At 40.2% G+C, this 16164-nt stretch overlaps 1 protein-coding gene across 1 annotated transcript; it reads right to left on the bottom strand.

Annotated features, from left to right (window-relative positions):
- Positions 1-2200: 2200 nt before the first annotated feature.
- On the bottom strand, positions 2201-14692 carry RCN2 (reticulocalbin 2). The gene is made up of 7 exons (XM_086620575.1): positions 14582-14692; positions 14362-14467; positions 12092-12295; positions 9509-9621; positions 8261-8357; positions 5680-5822; positions 2201-2839 (listed from the first exon to the last, which is right to left on the bottom strand). The coding sequence occupies exons 1-7, from the start codon at positions 14690-14692 to the stop codon at positions 2687-2689; spliced, it is 927 nt and encodes a 308-aa protein (XP_086476701.1). The 3' UTR covers positions 2201-2686.
- Positions 14693-16164: the final 1472 nt, after the last annotated feature.

The following is a 16164-nucleotide window of genomic DNA, read 5'->3' as shown; positions in this document are numbered from 1 at the left end:
ACTCTGAATTTTCTGCAAAGAACAGGGCCAAGAGGAAATGGAAAGACTAGGCTAACCTGGGTTACTTTGTGTGTGACTCGCAGGCTCTGGTAATCCCAGATTCAGCACCAGTCCTTCCTTCGATAAATATATGGAATTAATTACACCACACTGGAGCGCTGAAAACCTCTGCTCTGACTCACTGAAGCTAGAGTTTCTATTTAATTTCTGTCTACAGTGAAACAGTTGTAAGTTCTAAGAGATACTTTACTTCACTTGCACTTTTTCTCAGCATAGTTAAAAAATGCTGGGTAAGGCACTCTGCCAGTGCATCACCCTGAAAATACTGGAGCTACTGGCGAGTAGAATGTTTGGATAGACATCAGTGAACGACAGTGGTGATCTCAGAGTTTGGGCAACCTAAACACTAAACTATCAAAAGCCACACATCTTTCTAACATTGTGAATGCAGTTAGGCTTCTAATCCTAAAGTGAAAGAAGGCTAATTTTAGAAACATTATCAGAAACCGAAAGAAGTCTACATTAATTTACTCTAGGAATTACAGAAACGTTCCACAGAACACAACATTATTAAAGGATTGAGCTTAGCACTTCTCCAAATCCACATTTCAGTTACACTAATGATTATATTGTTTCCTTTTGAAGTACTTTGCATCTCTATGCACAGTAAGAATACTACACGTCCATAAAATTACATGGAGCTGCACAGTGACAAAAGCTGTCGTTGTGTCTTACAGCAAGCTAAGCTCTAGCAATACCTAACATGATCTGCTCACAGAAACATTAAAATAAGCAGTAGATGTGGACTGCATAAATTCTGTGCTGCTCAGTATTTTGCTAGTCTTGCTATACCTCTTCTTATTCTCAGTTTATGCAAATTATTGCAATCCAGCAAATGACTTGGAACAGAGTCAGAGAGCAAAGGACAGCAGCATCCTTCCAAAGGCAGCCTTTTTCTCTCCTTGTTTTGCAAGTTGAACTTTAAAGTTGATGATGACCCTTTTAATACTGAGTATGTAGTTGAATCCGTAATTAAGACTTGTTTAAAAATAATAACAAATGGGCAACTTTCAGTATATCTCAAACCAACAAAAGATGACAACAACTGTTTTGATATTCTTGGACACACAGGATTTAATTAGACTTTATTTTTTTTTTAAATCAGATCCCACCAACAATATTCCCAGGAACTGAAATAAACAAATACGGGTAGAAAAAATCTCAACCACTAAAACTGAAAAAGCGTTCTGAATTTCTATCACTATGATATCTCAAAGAACACCGTAGAAGTATACATAGTTTTGTTCTGAATCAAAATTGCTAGCTTCTAATGGTGATCCTTCAACGCTTATGTCAAAAGGAATTTCCTGATTGTTCTAATTAAAATTAAGAGGTGGAATATCGGGAAAAAAACAAGGCAGAACTAGTTGCTTTACTCAACAAAAAGAGAGTTGGAAGAAAAACATTAGTCAAGAAGAATGCTGCAAGAGCATTACAGGAGTTAGTTATCTAGGAAACAAAGAAAACCCTAAAACACTCCACACAACCTATTCTGGGAGGCTTTGTCTTTGCTTAGAATACCCAGCTAATTTCTGTGACTTTCTAGGAGATAAGAAGCAAATATATGTACTCTCCTAAATTGAATCTGTCGTGCCATTAACCTTTCAGACTCTTTCAAATAATCACATAATGGCACAGTACTTACTTGTATGAATGGTAATTGTGGGGCTTTCAATTTAAGTTAACTTTCAGAGGTTATTACTACAAATATTATGTAATGCCTTGCTGCTTTAGAGTTCCGTGTATCCTAAATCAAAAAAAAACCCAACAAACCACATCTGTTATTGCAAACTTGCCCAGAAAACGCCAAATGCACATTGGCTTTTTTTGAATCTTCTTCAGCATCTAGATGAGATGATGGACTTTTGGTTTATAAAAGCTAGGAATGTTGCCATTGTACATTATGTACATTGTGTATGTACATTGTTCACATTTCAAGGAGTTGCTATAGGTGACCCACAAAAAGTAATAAATGGACAAAACACAGAAAGAATATTTTAAGTTTTAATTCAACAAATGAAGAGAGTCTTAACACTGTCAAGTACCATTGTATTGCTAATGCAGTAGAATTGTACATTAAAAACAATTATTGTCTATAGATGTAAAAATAGCAAGTTTTATGATACAATAAAACCACAGTATAGAAACCATTTAAAATTAGAAACCTCTTAAACAATTGAGGCAGTAATCTCAGTGTTTCTCCAAACGTATTAAATAAAACACAGTTAATACTGACTCTAAACATCCCCCCATCTTCCCCACTCCCTGCCCCAACTAAACTGATTAGAAAAAATAGTAGTCTCTCAGTTACTATGTTTTGCATTCTTTCAGAATCATTTAAAGTCTCCACCTTCTTCAAGTACAGTAAAACAACTCTTCACAATACAGTACTACCCCTGGAGTAATTTATTTCCTAACGGTATATAAGTTTGGAAGTAAGTATTCAAGATAAATTTTGAAGGCTAGGAGTCTGCAGGAGGGCAATTAAATCTTGAATGCAAATTATTTACACAAACATTAGTGTGCTATAATTACAGCGTAAAACTTGCAACATAGCTGATGGGTGCTTTTAATAAAAGCTCCAAATGAAAGAAAGAGAGGCAAAACAGATTACAAAATAAATAACCTAAAGTTCTTCATGGTAGAAACGTTCATCATGAAGCTGCCTACCATAATCCGTTGCTTCGCTGTTAAGAAACAAATCCTGGTTCTTAAGAATTTCTGCTTCAGAAAGCTTTTTATCATCATTCAAATCCATTTCTTCGATAAGGTGAAGAGCCTTAAAATGAACGGAACACCATGTGCACGGTTAGTAGATGGGAGCACTGATACATAATGCTTTTGGAAAAGCTTTGTCAAAGTCCTGCCACAACGCCGTTACCTGTAACAAGCTACCCAAGATTCCACACTCAGGACAGAGCCTTTCTTTCCTCAGTTTGTTTCCCTTTGCCTCTTTTATTTGGTGGCAAAATCGTAGTATCAAATCTCTACCGTTACTACCAACAGTAGAGCAACAAATCAAAGTCAAATCATGGCTTCACTTTGAGAGTGGAAGACAGTATCAGAATTGCCAAGATTAATCACCTCTCGGAAGCACCCGTAGTCCTTGAAATCCACGGGCGAGCGCAGGACATGTCTGTAGTGTCTGATCTGCAGAACCCGCCAGCTTAGCACGCCCGCCAGAGACCCTGCGTTTTCAGAGGGTCCCTCTGGACATTCGGCCACTGGACGACAGCTACAGTGGTAAGTCCTTGATGTGTGGGACCCCAACTAAGAACTGAGCCAACAGCATACTCAGTCTTCAAGTGGAGCATGCTCTTTCAGAAGTGCACATCAGTTGTCTCAGACACGTGTCTACAAGACAAGCATCGTTTACAGCTCCTGGGTCAAGCTGTAGGCATGCTTGCTTTTAACTCTGGAGGTGTCTACTGTGCCAAGCCATTTTTTATTTCCGGAACCTGTGGAGACTCACTTTTCCATCATATGTGCATATTAAAAAAAAAAAAAAAAGTAGGGATAGGGATTTGCAGCTGGATATTCTGTATCTATTTACAATTTGCAAAAAATGCTCCACCGCTATAATTCAGGATTAAAATCTAACTGGAAAGTATTTGACGTCCACAGTGGAAAAGGGTTTTCTACCTTCAACAGTGGACAAAATAAGCCTTCTATGCACAGGAACTTCAACTGTGGTCAGCAATTCATGATTTCCCTCATTCCCTAAAAGCAAAAGTGTGCTGTTCTGAAAAACTGTTAAATACTAAAGCCTGACAATGTCAAACGAAACTGCGAGTTAAAACAATTCTCAGATTTTTGCTTATTTACATGTTAGAAAAGGAGAGAAGTTCAGCAATAAAACAAAGAACAACTTCAGAATCTTTTAGTTGTAGCTTATTCACAAGTCTTACATAGCTCAACACTAACAAGCTACTAAGGCAGCTCTATTGCACGTATTATTTCTGAGAAACAGAGGAGTCCTAGTATTATTTTTGGTTTTATTTGCTAAACATCTATGAATACAATGATTTAAAGAATCCTTCTGTTCCTACTTTTTCTGATTGGTTTGCCTCAATGTAACTGCCTAGTGACTTTTTTTTTTTTAATTAAATATTACTTACATTTAAGCTGACTACATCACCAAAAAGGACTGAAGAAAACAATGGGAACTAACATCCGCCAAGCAGATTGTAAAAGCATTCTGCATGGCAAAAGCTAAAAGATTAAGACAAAAATCTTGGTAAACCCATATCAATTCCTGGAAACGGAATGTATAGTAATTTTTCTATTTTGATGTTATTTAGCTACCAGGTTTCTCAAGACATTCTGAAATGCCACAATGAAAGTGCAACACTCAGCTTTCAAACAGCAGTTTATGACGTAAGTCAACGCTGCCTTCTCTTTGGGATAGGTGACTTTGCTAAGCCCTTGTATTAAGTGACAAAAAAAACAGCATTTCAGAGAAACAAATTAAAACAATGACTTCTTGCAGAACTGAGCTATTACTACAGCATGGCCTTGCTGTAAGCTAAAATTGAATGAATTGCAAAGAACTGCTAAAAAAAAAAAAACAACAAACCAACACAAGTATGAATAGACTCAACACCACACAGAATTCATCTCAGAACAGTAATGTTTCTGTGAAATAAGAACCGACCATCCTCAAGAGTCAGATGTTAAAAAGGTCTGTGCAAAAGCTTACAGATCCACGTTCACAAAAATACTACTAGAGCCACTTCACAGCTTCCTACAAGGTCAGACAGGTCAGCGCCCAGTGCTGCGGGCAAGCCACGCTGCTTCTCCTGTCACCACCAGGGCTGGAAAAGGAAGAGATGGAACCTCAGTAATGAGATGGCCCAACACAGCAGATGGGCTATGCTGTTAGAAACGAAGCATCTCCTGTCTTTGCCAGGAATTATGGAGGCATGGGAAGACCTGTTGTTCCTGAACACCAAAATCCTCCAGTGCACAGGAAAAAGACTTGGACAAATCAAGATAAAAAGTTACTTGCGGAAAGGCAGAAGTCCTCTCCATTGCAGTCAGCCACTGCAAAGTCTGTTTACTAAAATAGTTTGTCTAAAAAGACTTTAAGACATGAAATCTTTTACTGAAATAGGTTGTTCTGGAACACTCAGTGCTTCTACTGCCTACTACAAAAAAACAAACTGAAGACAGCTAAAATGAGAATCCACTTAAACCTATTATGGTGTTCTACCCCTGATTAAACCACTTTAATTGTCATCATCAAAGTCTGCATTACAGCATCTTGAATCGCAGAATACTTCCATTTTCTTCTACTTATGAAAAGACAAGTTTTTAGTTGTACAAATTATGGTTATTTATCCACTCAGAAGAATCACAATCAATTTTTGTTTTCAAAATTACGCTGTTAGTACATAACAGCTTCTTTTAGTAGTATATCTCACTAGATTAACCTACAATAACTAAAAATAACTGATTAAAATACTGTCAAAAAAAGTTAAAAATAAATGCAAGGAACTACTAAGCATTCTTTTTCAACTACTAAGACAGGATAAATCCAAATGCATCTACAATTTTGTGGTGATACCTTCAAAATTCAACTGCATTAATCAAAATCTAAAAAGCAGTCAAAACACATACCTCCTCTTGTGCAATACCCTGATTATTAGGTACTATCCAAGACAGTAGCTCTTGAGGGTTGAGTTTTCCATCGTTATCCTTGTCATAGTCATTCACAAACCGATCCTTCTCAACAAGTATCCATTCTGGATCTTCCCTTGCAGCTAGTAAGACACATTTGTCAAGTTTAAAGCCGTGCTTTACCTTAAAGCAGATGTCTTCACCTTTTCTCCTAAGCGAACTCACTTAATCTCATAAAACACAACATAAAAGTGATTTCACTCAACAAAGACAAGCCTTGCAGGCCAGTCCCAATAGGTTAAATAAATGCATTTGTCTACATATGGAAAAAATACCTTTATAGATTAAAGCAGAATTTAAAGCTAAGGTAATATTAAGATTGTAAATTTACGGTTGAACTAAGCAGACATGAAAGTCAAGGTTTACCATCAACAGAACTGTTTATTTTACTATCTCCACAATTACCCAAATTGATAGCATACTTGATATTGCATGTGCTGCCAAGGAGGTGGCTTCCTACATATGGGGCAGCTGATGTATCAGCGGGAAAAAGTTAAAGTGGATGACAGAGATATCTTACATTTGCAGTACTTATTTACCTTGACTGCATTAAGATTACTCTCTCCCATTAATGTATAGCAATCATGTTGGGAGTGTCACATGACAGCAATATGAGCAACACTATAAGCCTCAAGCGTTGGTCATCTCAGCGCTTAACGGACAGAGGAAAGCAGGGAAAAGCTTTAAATCAGTTAAGTGTCCCAAAAAGTAGGTAGATTATAAATAGTGTTTTGCAATATATGGGATTATGAAATTTTTAGTAACAGTCTACTGTCTGCTCCCCTGCTTTAACATCAAGGGAGGTCCACCTGTGACAGGTAAGAGAGGAGGCAAAGCTCTTGATTAGCACAAGCTCAATAGACTCAGGCCAATACTGCAGGTTTTCGAATTTGTTTACTGTCTAATTTTTTGTTTTGTTTTCTAAAATACCTGATATACATGCAAAACAATTTCATTTACCGTTTTTATTTATTTGTATACTTGTTTTATACTTACCCTTCGCACTGGTATTGCATCTTGCAACCTAGCCAGCAATCTTAAACTTGTCTCTAACTCTTCAAGAAAAATTTATAAGTAACTCGTCAAACTAATAAATGTTGCAGACAAGCATGAACAGGCATTAAGAATTCCCAAACCTCATGAAAGTCAAAAGTAGTTGGCATCACAAGCAGATAAATAACCATTTAAAAATAATTAGGTTTCTATTATAAAAGAGCAAAAAGAGTGAAGTCTCTCTCCTTCCTTTCTAACATCTAGTTTGCAAGTAGATTATCCCTTAATGTCACAATTCACCATAGACTGTTGCCCAAAACCACAAGACAATTATGAAACCAGACCCATAATGCAGTTTATTAGTCATTTTAAAGTGTGCTGCAGGAACGCTGCCTGCAGAAGAGATGGCCGTTTGGAGAAAAGTTGAAGTAGTTTCTACAATTATAGATGATTCTGACTTCTTGCTGAAAAGTTTTAATGACAAAGCTGTTAAATCTTCTCTATTACTGCAAGGACTCTAGCAACAATTTCACTCCTTTCCAATAACTTCGGATAGACTGTTTTGGAAAAGCTTTCTTCAAGTCAGAGCAGGAAAGAACCCTGTAGTTGCAGCAGACATCTATTGTTTTTACTGGCTCTAGCAAACAAAGATGGTTATAAAAACTGAAATTCCAGGTGGTTAATTGGAGTGAAGAAAAACTGATTATTCCCCTATTTCTCCATATCCTCATGTGTCTTAAACATCTTCCCCAGCTAGGATGCTAGTCCATGCTTAAGAATTAGCACTCCTTAGCACCAAGCAGGTTTTCCACATGCCTCAAGCTACTGGTCTTTTTGAAACTGGAGGAGTTATTTGCCATATCTTGTAGCAAATCCAATACAGCATATAAAATATTTATCTATTAGCAACACAGCTAAAGAAAAGCATTGATTAACATCAGATAAGTGTCCTTTTTCTTGCTAAAGAAAGAAAAGATCAAGCTTAAGGAAGGGCAAGAGTGGAAAAAAAAACCCACGAAAAATGAAAGCAGATAGGCTTTTGATATCTGGTACAGTGAACGGACTCCTTACACTTCCCCTCTGCCTCTCTTAAAACACTCACAGCTTCAATCCTTGTAAAGCAAGGCTGACAGCTGCCTTCTTAACCTGATAAAGACCAGGGAAGTTTAACCTTACATTCCCACTGGCTGGTTTCACAGATGTGTTCAGTCAGCAAAACTGCACCTTATTTCAGCTGCATACCTAGTGCTGAGGAATATGCCTCAGTCTTCAGGAAAACAAGCAGTGACTCACACAGAAACAGTGGAATGGGCTATACACGAACCAGTGCCAAATACATACAGGGCAGATGGAAATAATGACCTATTATGTCCAGTACCAGGAAACCAAACTATTCCATAAGACAGGATGTTACTCAGAACTTGTAGCTGGAGGTGTAAAAAGCTGAAAAGAAAGGTGCATACAATTCTCCCCATTCCAAAAGCTTTTGTTCGGTTCCTTCTTTCATGTCCCCGCCCTTTTTCCTTACTTGGGTCTCTTCTGTAATCACCAAGGAATTCTTCCAGGCTAACAAATCCATCACCATCTTTATCGTGTTCTTCTAAAGCCTCCTGAATGACAAAGTCCTTTTGCATACATATAAAAAGCAAAATATCAGTTTGTGAAAAACTAGCATCTTGTAAGCAAGAGAAACAGCAATAAATCATTTTAGAGCAATAAGGTATTCTTTAAAGCAAAGATTCGCTCATTTCAAATCTGCTTTTCTGTTTTATGCAGGCTAGTGCAGTAATTGGTTCCTGTGCAACAGAACAGTTCTGTTCTTAAGAGCTGAGGATGCCAGGTTTTATGAAAACTAAATCTTAAAGGTGTGCAGGGAGTTTTAATCCTTCAACATGCTTGTAGCCGAGAAACATGAATTTGTACAAAGCTACATCATCTTATTTCACTTTTCTTTTTTCACATGATGTATTCACTAATTTGCATTTTTGCAACACAGGTCCTGTGCCTGTTCTTGTAGTTCTGTCTTTTCTTGCTGGTCCACAATCAACAGTTCTGCCAACACAAGCAGAGGCTCTGTTTGCACGGCACTGGTCCTGGCAGTTGGCTCTGCAGCAGCAGATAGCCAGAACTGAAGGATGTATTGCAGAAAAGCACCACTGTACTTTTAACTGGGGTCAGCTGTCAGTACTGAGCTGAAATGACACCATCAGTCACAGCAGTGACGGAACCGATGACCAGCAACAAAGTGCTCCTGGCTGAAATAACAATCCCCCAAACTCTAACCACAGCACAGTCAATATTAAAGCTTCAGACAGGCTTGAACGCTCTTTTTTTGGCCAGAAAGGAACTATTGCATCCCTTTAGGAAAAGGGAGAGTAACCAGTACTTGACCTTTTCCTGTGCAAAGAAATCTTTCCTGTAAGACCCCTTAACTAGAATCGAACTAGGCATGAGACTTCCTCAAGCTAAAACCTCACTGATGTATTTCCAACCTAACAGAGTTTAGACATAGCTATGTCAGTCCACTCCCAAAAGTTTGGGATAGCTGTGCAATACTAGTTCTTGAAAGAGATTTCAAAGCATTGAACTACTGCTCCAGCTCCTGAACTCCAGCACTGGATCCACAGCACACTGTCTGATATTTAATTTGGTCTGTAAAAGCAATACACATAACTGCTCAGAAGCGCACGTCCTGCAGAACTGGGGCTAAGACAAGCATTAAAAAGATGTTGCATCTATACACACAGGCTGATAAAGATACCCTCCTAAACCTTACCGTCATATATTCCACTTCTTCAGGATGTTCAAAAGCAACAAATTCATCCACATTTAGAGCAGGAACATCATCTCTATTAGCTTTTTCAAAACGCTTTTTCTCCTTTAATGAAGCTTAGAAAATAAATTTAGTTAGAGCACTTAATGAAAAGGAAAAACAACATTATAGTAGCTGGCTGTAAGCTCATTAGAATATTGTTTCACATTACCCACTCATACTATACTGATGTTATATTTTCACTAAAAAGAGCTCATCCAGAGCAATGAGAGCAGCACTTTTAATTGAGGTAGTTTTATTCTAAGAATAAATCTTTATTCTAAGAATAAAACTTCATTTTTTTCACTTTAAGAAGACATCTAAAACACAAAAGGGAGATAATGAAAAGACCAAGAATTCTTGTCTTTATACATGCTTCCTCTTCTAAAAGTCACCAATTCCCAAACTAACCTAGTGGAGTTAATGATTGTAATGAATGGTAGCCATTGCAAATTCCAAAATTTACATTTTAAGGACATTTAGCTATCTGGACCTATAGCTCCCTTTCATCAAGGGCTGTCTGTAGTTCAAAGGTGGCCTTGAAACATCATACGTGTAAAACGTCTTTTCTGCAGGCATTTTAAGTACTGAAGGATTAGACAGATTTCTTTAATACAGGACTGTTGTCCATTACATCTGAACACATTTCAAAGCAAAGTCACTTCTCTAACCTGTTCCAAGTGTAAATATTAGCATGCCTCTTAAAAATAAATAATATCCACAATAAGCAGGCGAGTTCTTATTTCTGAATGTCTCGCATTTCCTGTTTCTGTATTCCAAACGTGCAAAAATTTTTTGTATTCATTTTGTACAGTCTCTTTAGACAAAATAAAGACCCACACTATTGATAACTGATCACCACTCAAACTGCATTTGATGTGAGCTACGAAAAGTCTGGAATCCCATGACAAATTTGTGCTGTCAGTGTGACTCTGATACGGATAAGAGACTGGCCAGCCAACCAGAGATCACAAATACTTGGAAAATAACCGTTTGAAATTGAACTTCTTAGTTTATATCCTATTTATTGACACTTCTCTCAAAATTAGGCTAATCTTATTAACACACAGGACAACACGTAACAAAAATAAAAGTATAAGATCTTAACTATTCTGCAAAATAGTTGACCTTAGCTGAGAGTTTAAATAGGAAGGCAACTCGGAAGGACTGACTACAGGAAGTACTTCAACTACTGAGGGAAAATATCTATTTTTCAGTGGTTTTTTGAACAGCGCTGAACAAGGCTGCCATCTGCTGGTACATGCACATTTTACCTGGTGTGAACTCTAAACCAGCACCATCGTCTAACTCTTCCATTTTGATTAGGGCAGGATCACTAACTGCCTACGGTGAGGAAAATACTGAAGATGGCTGACATATGATGCTTGTACAATACTGCTGATTTCGCTCTTTGCAATGTATGTTGAAGAAGTCAGCAAGCAGGAAAACCTTGCAAGCCGTCAAACGAAGTACAGCATAAGCAAGTAGGAGTTCTAGCCAGGCATACACATCTACAATGGCAGCATCTCAAACGTGGGATCGATATTTTGACTAGTAGTTCCATTTAAAGTCTTGCTTTATTTAAAAGCTATGTAATTATTCACTTAAGTGACCTCCAAAGCCCTACACTTTGTTTCTTCAGGGTGTAAAATCCCCTGCCCATTGGTTTACTTTAGCTTCACTTCTGCCAACACCCTATATTATCTACTACTACTTAACTAAAAGCAGCCAAAGCAATCCTCATGCAAAAAAACCCAAAACACACCAACTCAGGCCAGAACAGTTTAAAAACTCACTTACTCTCTTTTTGGGAAATATTTACACATACTCATAAATGTGTAACTCGAAAGGAAACAAGTTTTGCTATGTGGTGATTCTTGGTGAACCTTCCCTCCCTGCCTCTCTTGCCTCATTTCTTTCCACTCCTAAGTATCTGCTTTCATAGATGAGATTAATCCATAAATTCTGTTATTTATGCATCCAGTCTTAGCTATCAGAATTGCATTTTGATTGCTAAAAATGTCTGAATTGCTATTGCTTTCTCTGTGTGTCTCTAACGGACAGAAAATGTTAAAGCAGGCAATATTGATATCCCACACTGGGTACTTGAGAAATAACTGAAAAAGTGGATAAAACAGTGCAGCAAAGGGGGTTAAAGAGCAGAATAGTTTCCTTCACTTCCAACACCAGTGGTACTGGCCCCTGCTGAAGGCAGGACACTGGTTAGGCTACAGACCTCACCTAACAAGTTGCCACCTTGTTTTAAGACGATGGCTGGAGGCTGTGGTCTGCGATAAGGCCGTCAATAGACTTACACTCCACTCAGCTAGCAAAACATCCTCAGGAGGTACGATTTCACTCTGTCTTTGTTTTGATGGTAGCAGCTTTAATACACCATTACTCTGCTTTAATTACTCCCCTATCTCAGATAGATGAAAGTGTTAAAACATGTGCCAGCTGCTAAGATTTCTCTACCCATCTTGTGCCCTCACAATAAACAAACGTTGCTTCCTTTGCCCAACAGCTGACAGAAACCAACGCTGAAACATTTTACCTGTCGAAATGATTCTTCTTCTTGATCCTCCAGGACAGTGTTCTCATCAAAATCAATTACGCGATCATACATTTGCATATTATACTCCTTCCAAGACACTAATCCATCACCATCTTTGTCATAGTCGTTAAAGTGTTGCTTAGCTTCTTGTGTAACATAATGCTTAAAAGACTGCTGTATCCAGGAACTCAGCTCATCTGTGAAAATCATTAAAATAATAATAAAATAAGAAAACCCAGAATGACCTGCACTAGAAAAACTATACAGATACTACAGGTCTATTCAGTCTGGAATATACTCTGCAATTCAGACATAAGCATACAGGCAAGAGGTTAGTTAAAGCAAAACAATATGTTTCCTCTATGCTACAGCTTTTTTCAAGTTAACAGACGACAGCTACAGCCTTCAGTTTTCCTTTCGTAGTACCATTTCCTCATTGATGTTACTTTAATCCGGCCTATACTGGTGCTGCCAGAAAGTGTGATGCACCCCTCTCTGATACACATGGCAAACGGTAGGAAAAAATGATTACAGGCAGCATTCATACAGCTGCATAGTGAACTGGATCACTAAAAAACTTATTCCATAAGAAGGAAGATTCCTGGTTTTCGGCTGAGAAAGGACCCTTATTAGCACACTGGGACCCGAAGGATGGAAGCAGGAAGGCTGCCCCTTTTGGTGTCTGCTGACATTGATGTCAGCCTGAAATGATCCCTTGGCCCTGCCTTTGCAAATCTGAAGCCAAACAACACTGTAACATCCTTTCACCTTTTTTTTTTTCCCTCCTTCAGAGCTTTATGAAAATGATGCAGAATATGGTTTAGACAGACAACTGTAATCATAACTGTCTACCCAAAAAAACATTGTTCCTATCAGTTCTGGGTTTCTTTTGAAAAATCTACAAACTGAAATAAAACTAAATTCACTGCCATTGCCTTAATTACCCAAAATAAAATATTATCAGATATTTTCCCTTTACTTGGGGCTGAAATCAAGCCTTACATATTCTGGCAATGCTTTTAAGCTACTTGTTTTGACAGAATTGTGGCTAACAGAAATATAGCTTAATATAAAGGTGAATTCACATAAAGACATTAAAGTTACTTCATTTAAAGAAGACTGGAGAACATGTTCTCTCAGTATCATAATTTTCAGGTGCCCGGAAGGGGAAGACAACCTCCCTTGCATTGCAGAATTATATTAGCTATCATCAACTCAACTGAAATCCTGCTCTGAAGAGAAGTTGCGAACTGCCTATTGTTTGTTACAGAGATTAGCCATCCTGCCAAAGTTATGTACCATCTCACCTCTACACAACCAGAGGCAGAAACACTGAAATAAGCGTGCAGTTGATTAGTTGCGGCATATAAAGTGAAAGACATTCCAGCAATATAGTTAATCTTGTCTTTAAAACAGTATTTTGTCGTCTCACCTAGAAAACTTTCTGCATGTTTAATATCGTGTTAATGAAATATCACTGTTCTGGTGTTTGAACAAAGATTCCACTTGCTCTGTGTGTGCACGTGAGAAACTTCTGATTTTTTTTGTCAAAATCACAGCAAAACAACAAAAATATATTTTCATAATGAGTTTAAAAATGAAATTAAGAAAGTGTCACGATGATGTACTGAAAGAAAGGGCCTGAATTTACCGTGGAGTTCACAAGTCTGACTGGTAAAAACCTTTCTGTCTGGGAAGAGACATTTGATATATATGTGATGAAATGACTATACGACCCCTCGGCGTCGGCCTCACCAGGTACTGAAGCGCACGTACGCAGTGTTATGGCTGCAGTGGACTTTCTTTGCCTCTTGAACCCGCCGAGTTGCACAAACAGGATTTCGAACACAAAAATCCACCCGACTCAACACAGCTTCAGATGCGCAAGGCGCAGGCGCAAGTGCAAAGCTGGTCCCTGCAACTTACCCGCGCTCTCTTGCCCGCGTTAACCCGCTCCTGCTGGCTCTCGCTCACCTCTTTCAGCGTGTAAAACCTTACGGACCGACATACCCTCTGCGGCAAAGCCTGCTGGCATTTCCGACGCACTGTGCCAGAGGGTCGTCGTGTTTCTCACGGAGGTTCTCCCCCGCAGCAGGGTCACCGGCTGTGCCACGGGGAGCGCGCATCTCCGCCTTCTCTGAGGGCGCCGGGCCGCGCCCGGGACACAGACGACGCCCGGTCCCGGCCCGGCTAACCCCCACGCGTGGGGCCAGCCCGGCCCCGAGGCACGGCCCCCCGCGGCCCCCGCCCGCCGTTACGGTACCCTTGGTGAGGAGGCCGTCCGCGTCCGAGTCGATCTTCCTCACGATGGCCCTCAGCCGCCGCTGCTGCTCTTCCGGGCTCAGCCGCGCGTACTCCTCCGCCTCCTCCTGCCAACAGGCGACGAACGGCGCGTCAGCCCGGCCGCCTCCGACCCGGCCGGGCCCGCTCCCCGCTCCCCACTCCCCGCTCCCGCCCACCGGCCGCGGGGCGCCACCGCCCACCTGCCCGCCGAGCAGCGCCTCCCGGTCGTAGTCGGCGCGGTGCTGCCCGTGCGCCGCGCCCGGCGCCGCCAGGGCCAGGGCCAGCGCCAGCAGCAGCGCCCGCCGCCGCATCTCGCCCGCCGAGGAGGGGACCGGCGCCGAGGGGCGGGGAAAGGGGCCGCGGGGGGCGGGCCGAGCGGCGGCGGGGGGCTCGGGGGCGCCGCCTGCGCGGAGGGTCGGCCCCGCGCCCCGCGGAGGCGCTGGGCCGGGCGGAGAGGCGGCGCGGCGGGACGCGGCCCGTGCGAAATACGGACCCCGGGACCGTGCAAGAAAGCTCGTCCCTCCTCTCTGTCCCGATCCTTCCCTCTACGCTCCATCGGTGGAAAATACCAAATACTGTCAAGATAAATAGATAATCTTCCCGCTTTTAAGCATCAGCGAAGCCTGGCAGGCTGAAGCGACTGTTGGGAGAACTTCACGCAAGGCTCAGCAAATCCTGGCGTGGCAGAAGATTATCAGGAGACACGCAGTGTAAAAGTTTTATACCAAAAAGGAACGAGCATTTTCTTGCTTGAGGACCCAACTCACAAATAACACTCCTAACACAAAGTTAAAGGGAAGCAATGCTTTATAATTGAGTGAACGAGGTGGATCAACACAAATTTTCATAACTGTTCAACACAGAGAAGAGAAAAGAAAGCTGTAAAATAGACTTACACCTCATTTACCACTCAGACAAACTAAAAATATGTTGAGTAAATGAGCAGGGGTGTCCCCAGGAATAGCATTCCTAAGAGTTGTCACATGAAATCGGGATTGCTCTGATCCCGAGCTCACTGAGGTCAAATTAATCGTTCTTACTTTGAGATTTACGCCAGGCCATCGTTAGATTTGTTATTTCTCCTTGTTATTTCTCCTTTCAATATTAGTGTATTCCTCGAATTCCTCTTTTAAGCAGAAAGATGTGAGATCAACCTAACCTGGATTTCCAGAAACGCAGTCGTTGCCAGGATTAAACAGAGCCCTCAATTAATGGAGGTTGTCTGCTGCACGGTCCTGTCTCTTCCGTGGCGACAGCAACGTACTGCTCCCCGGTTAACCTCAAATTCTATTAACTGTGAAGAGCTGCGACAGTTCATTTTGAAGATCTGAGAGTAAAATATTGCAAGAAATCAGTAAATGTGCTATTGCAATTTCCTGCTCATATAAGAAATGGCTTTCTATTAGAAAATCTAATAGTGAGTTAAGCCTAATATCTTTTATTGGTTTAGATGTCAAATTTCCCATCAGTATTTATATAAATCACATATACAAAACGTGAATTAAGTCATACTACATGTGGCACGTGTGGACAAAGCAAATCCTGTAAGCAATCAAAACAGAAATAAGATTTGATTGGTTTCTGAAATGGTACTGAAGATGCTTTGTCTTCTTTGCCTAAAGCATTATTAACACCCAAAAACCCCTCTTTGCTGCATAACTCAAGGGCTGACGAGTGTATCAGATTATACATTTCAGTGCTAAACTACTGTAATAGCCTCCAACTAACAAATTCAAGGTTGAGATGCGAAGAACAAGTTTATTAACAATACATTCATATGCCA

The sequence above is a fragment of the Tauraco erythrolophus genome, chromosome 14, assembly GCF_009769465.1.
Source record: "Tauraco erythrolophus isolate bTauEry1 chromosome 14, bTauEry1.pri, whole genome shotgun sequence".
Lineage (NCBI taxonomy): Eukaryota > Metazoa > Chordata > Aves > Musophagiformes > Musophagidae > Tauraco > Tauraco erythrolophus.
Note: the sequence above shows the minus strand (reverse complement) of the source record. Positions and strands in the feature narration are given on the sequence as shown.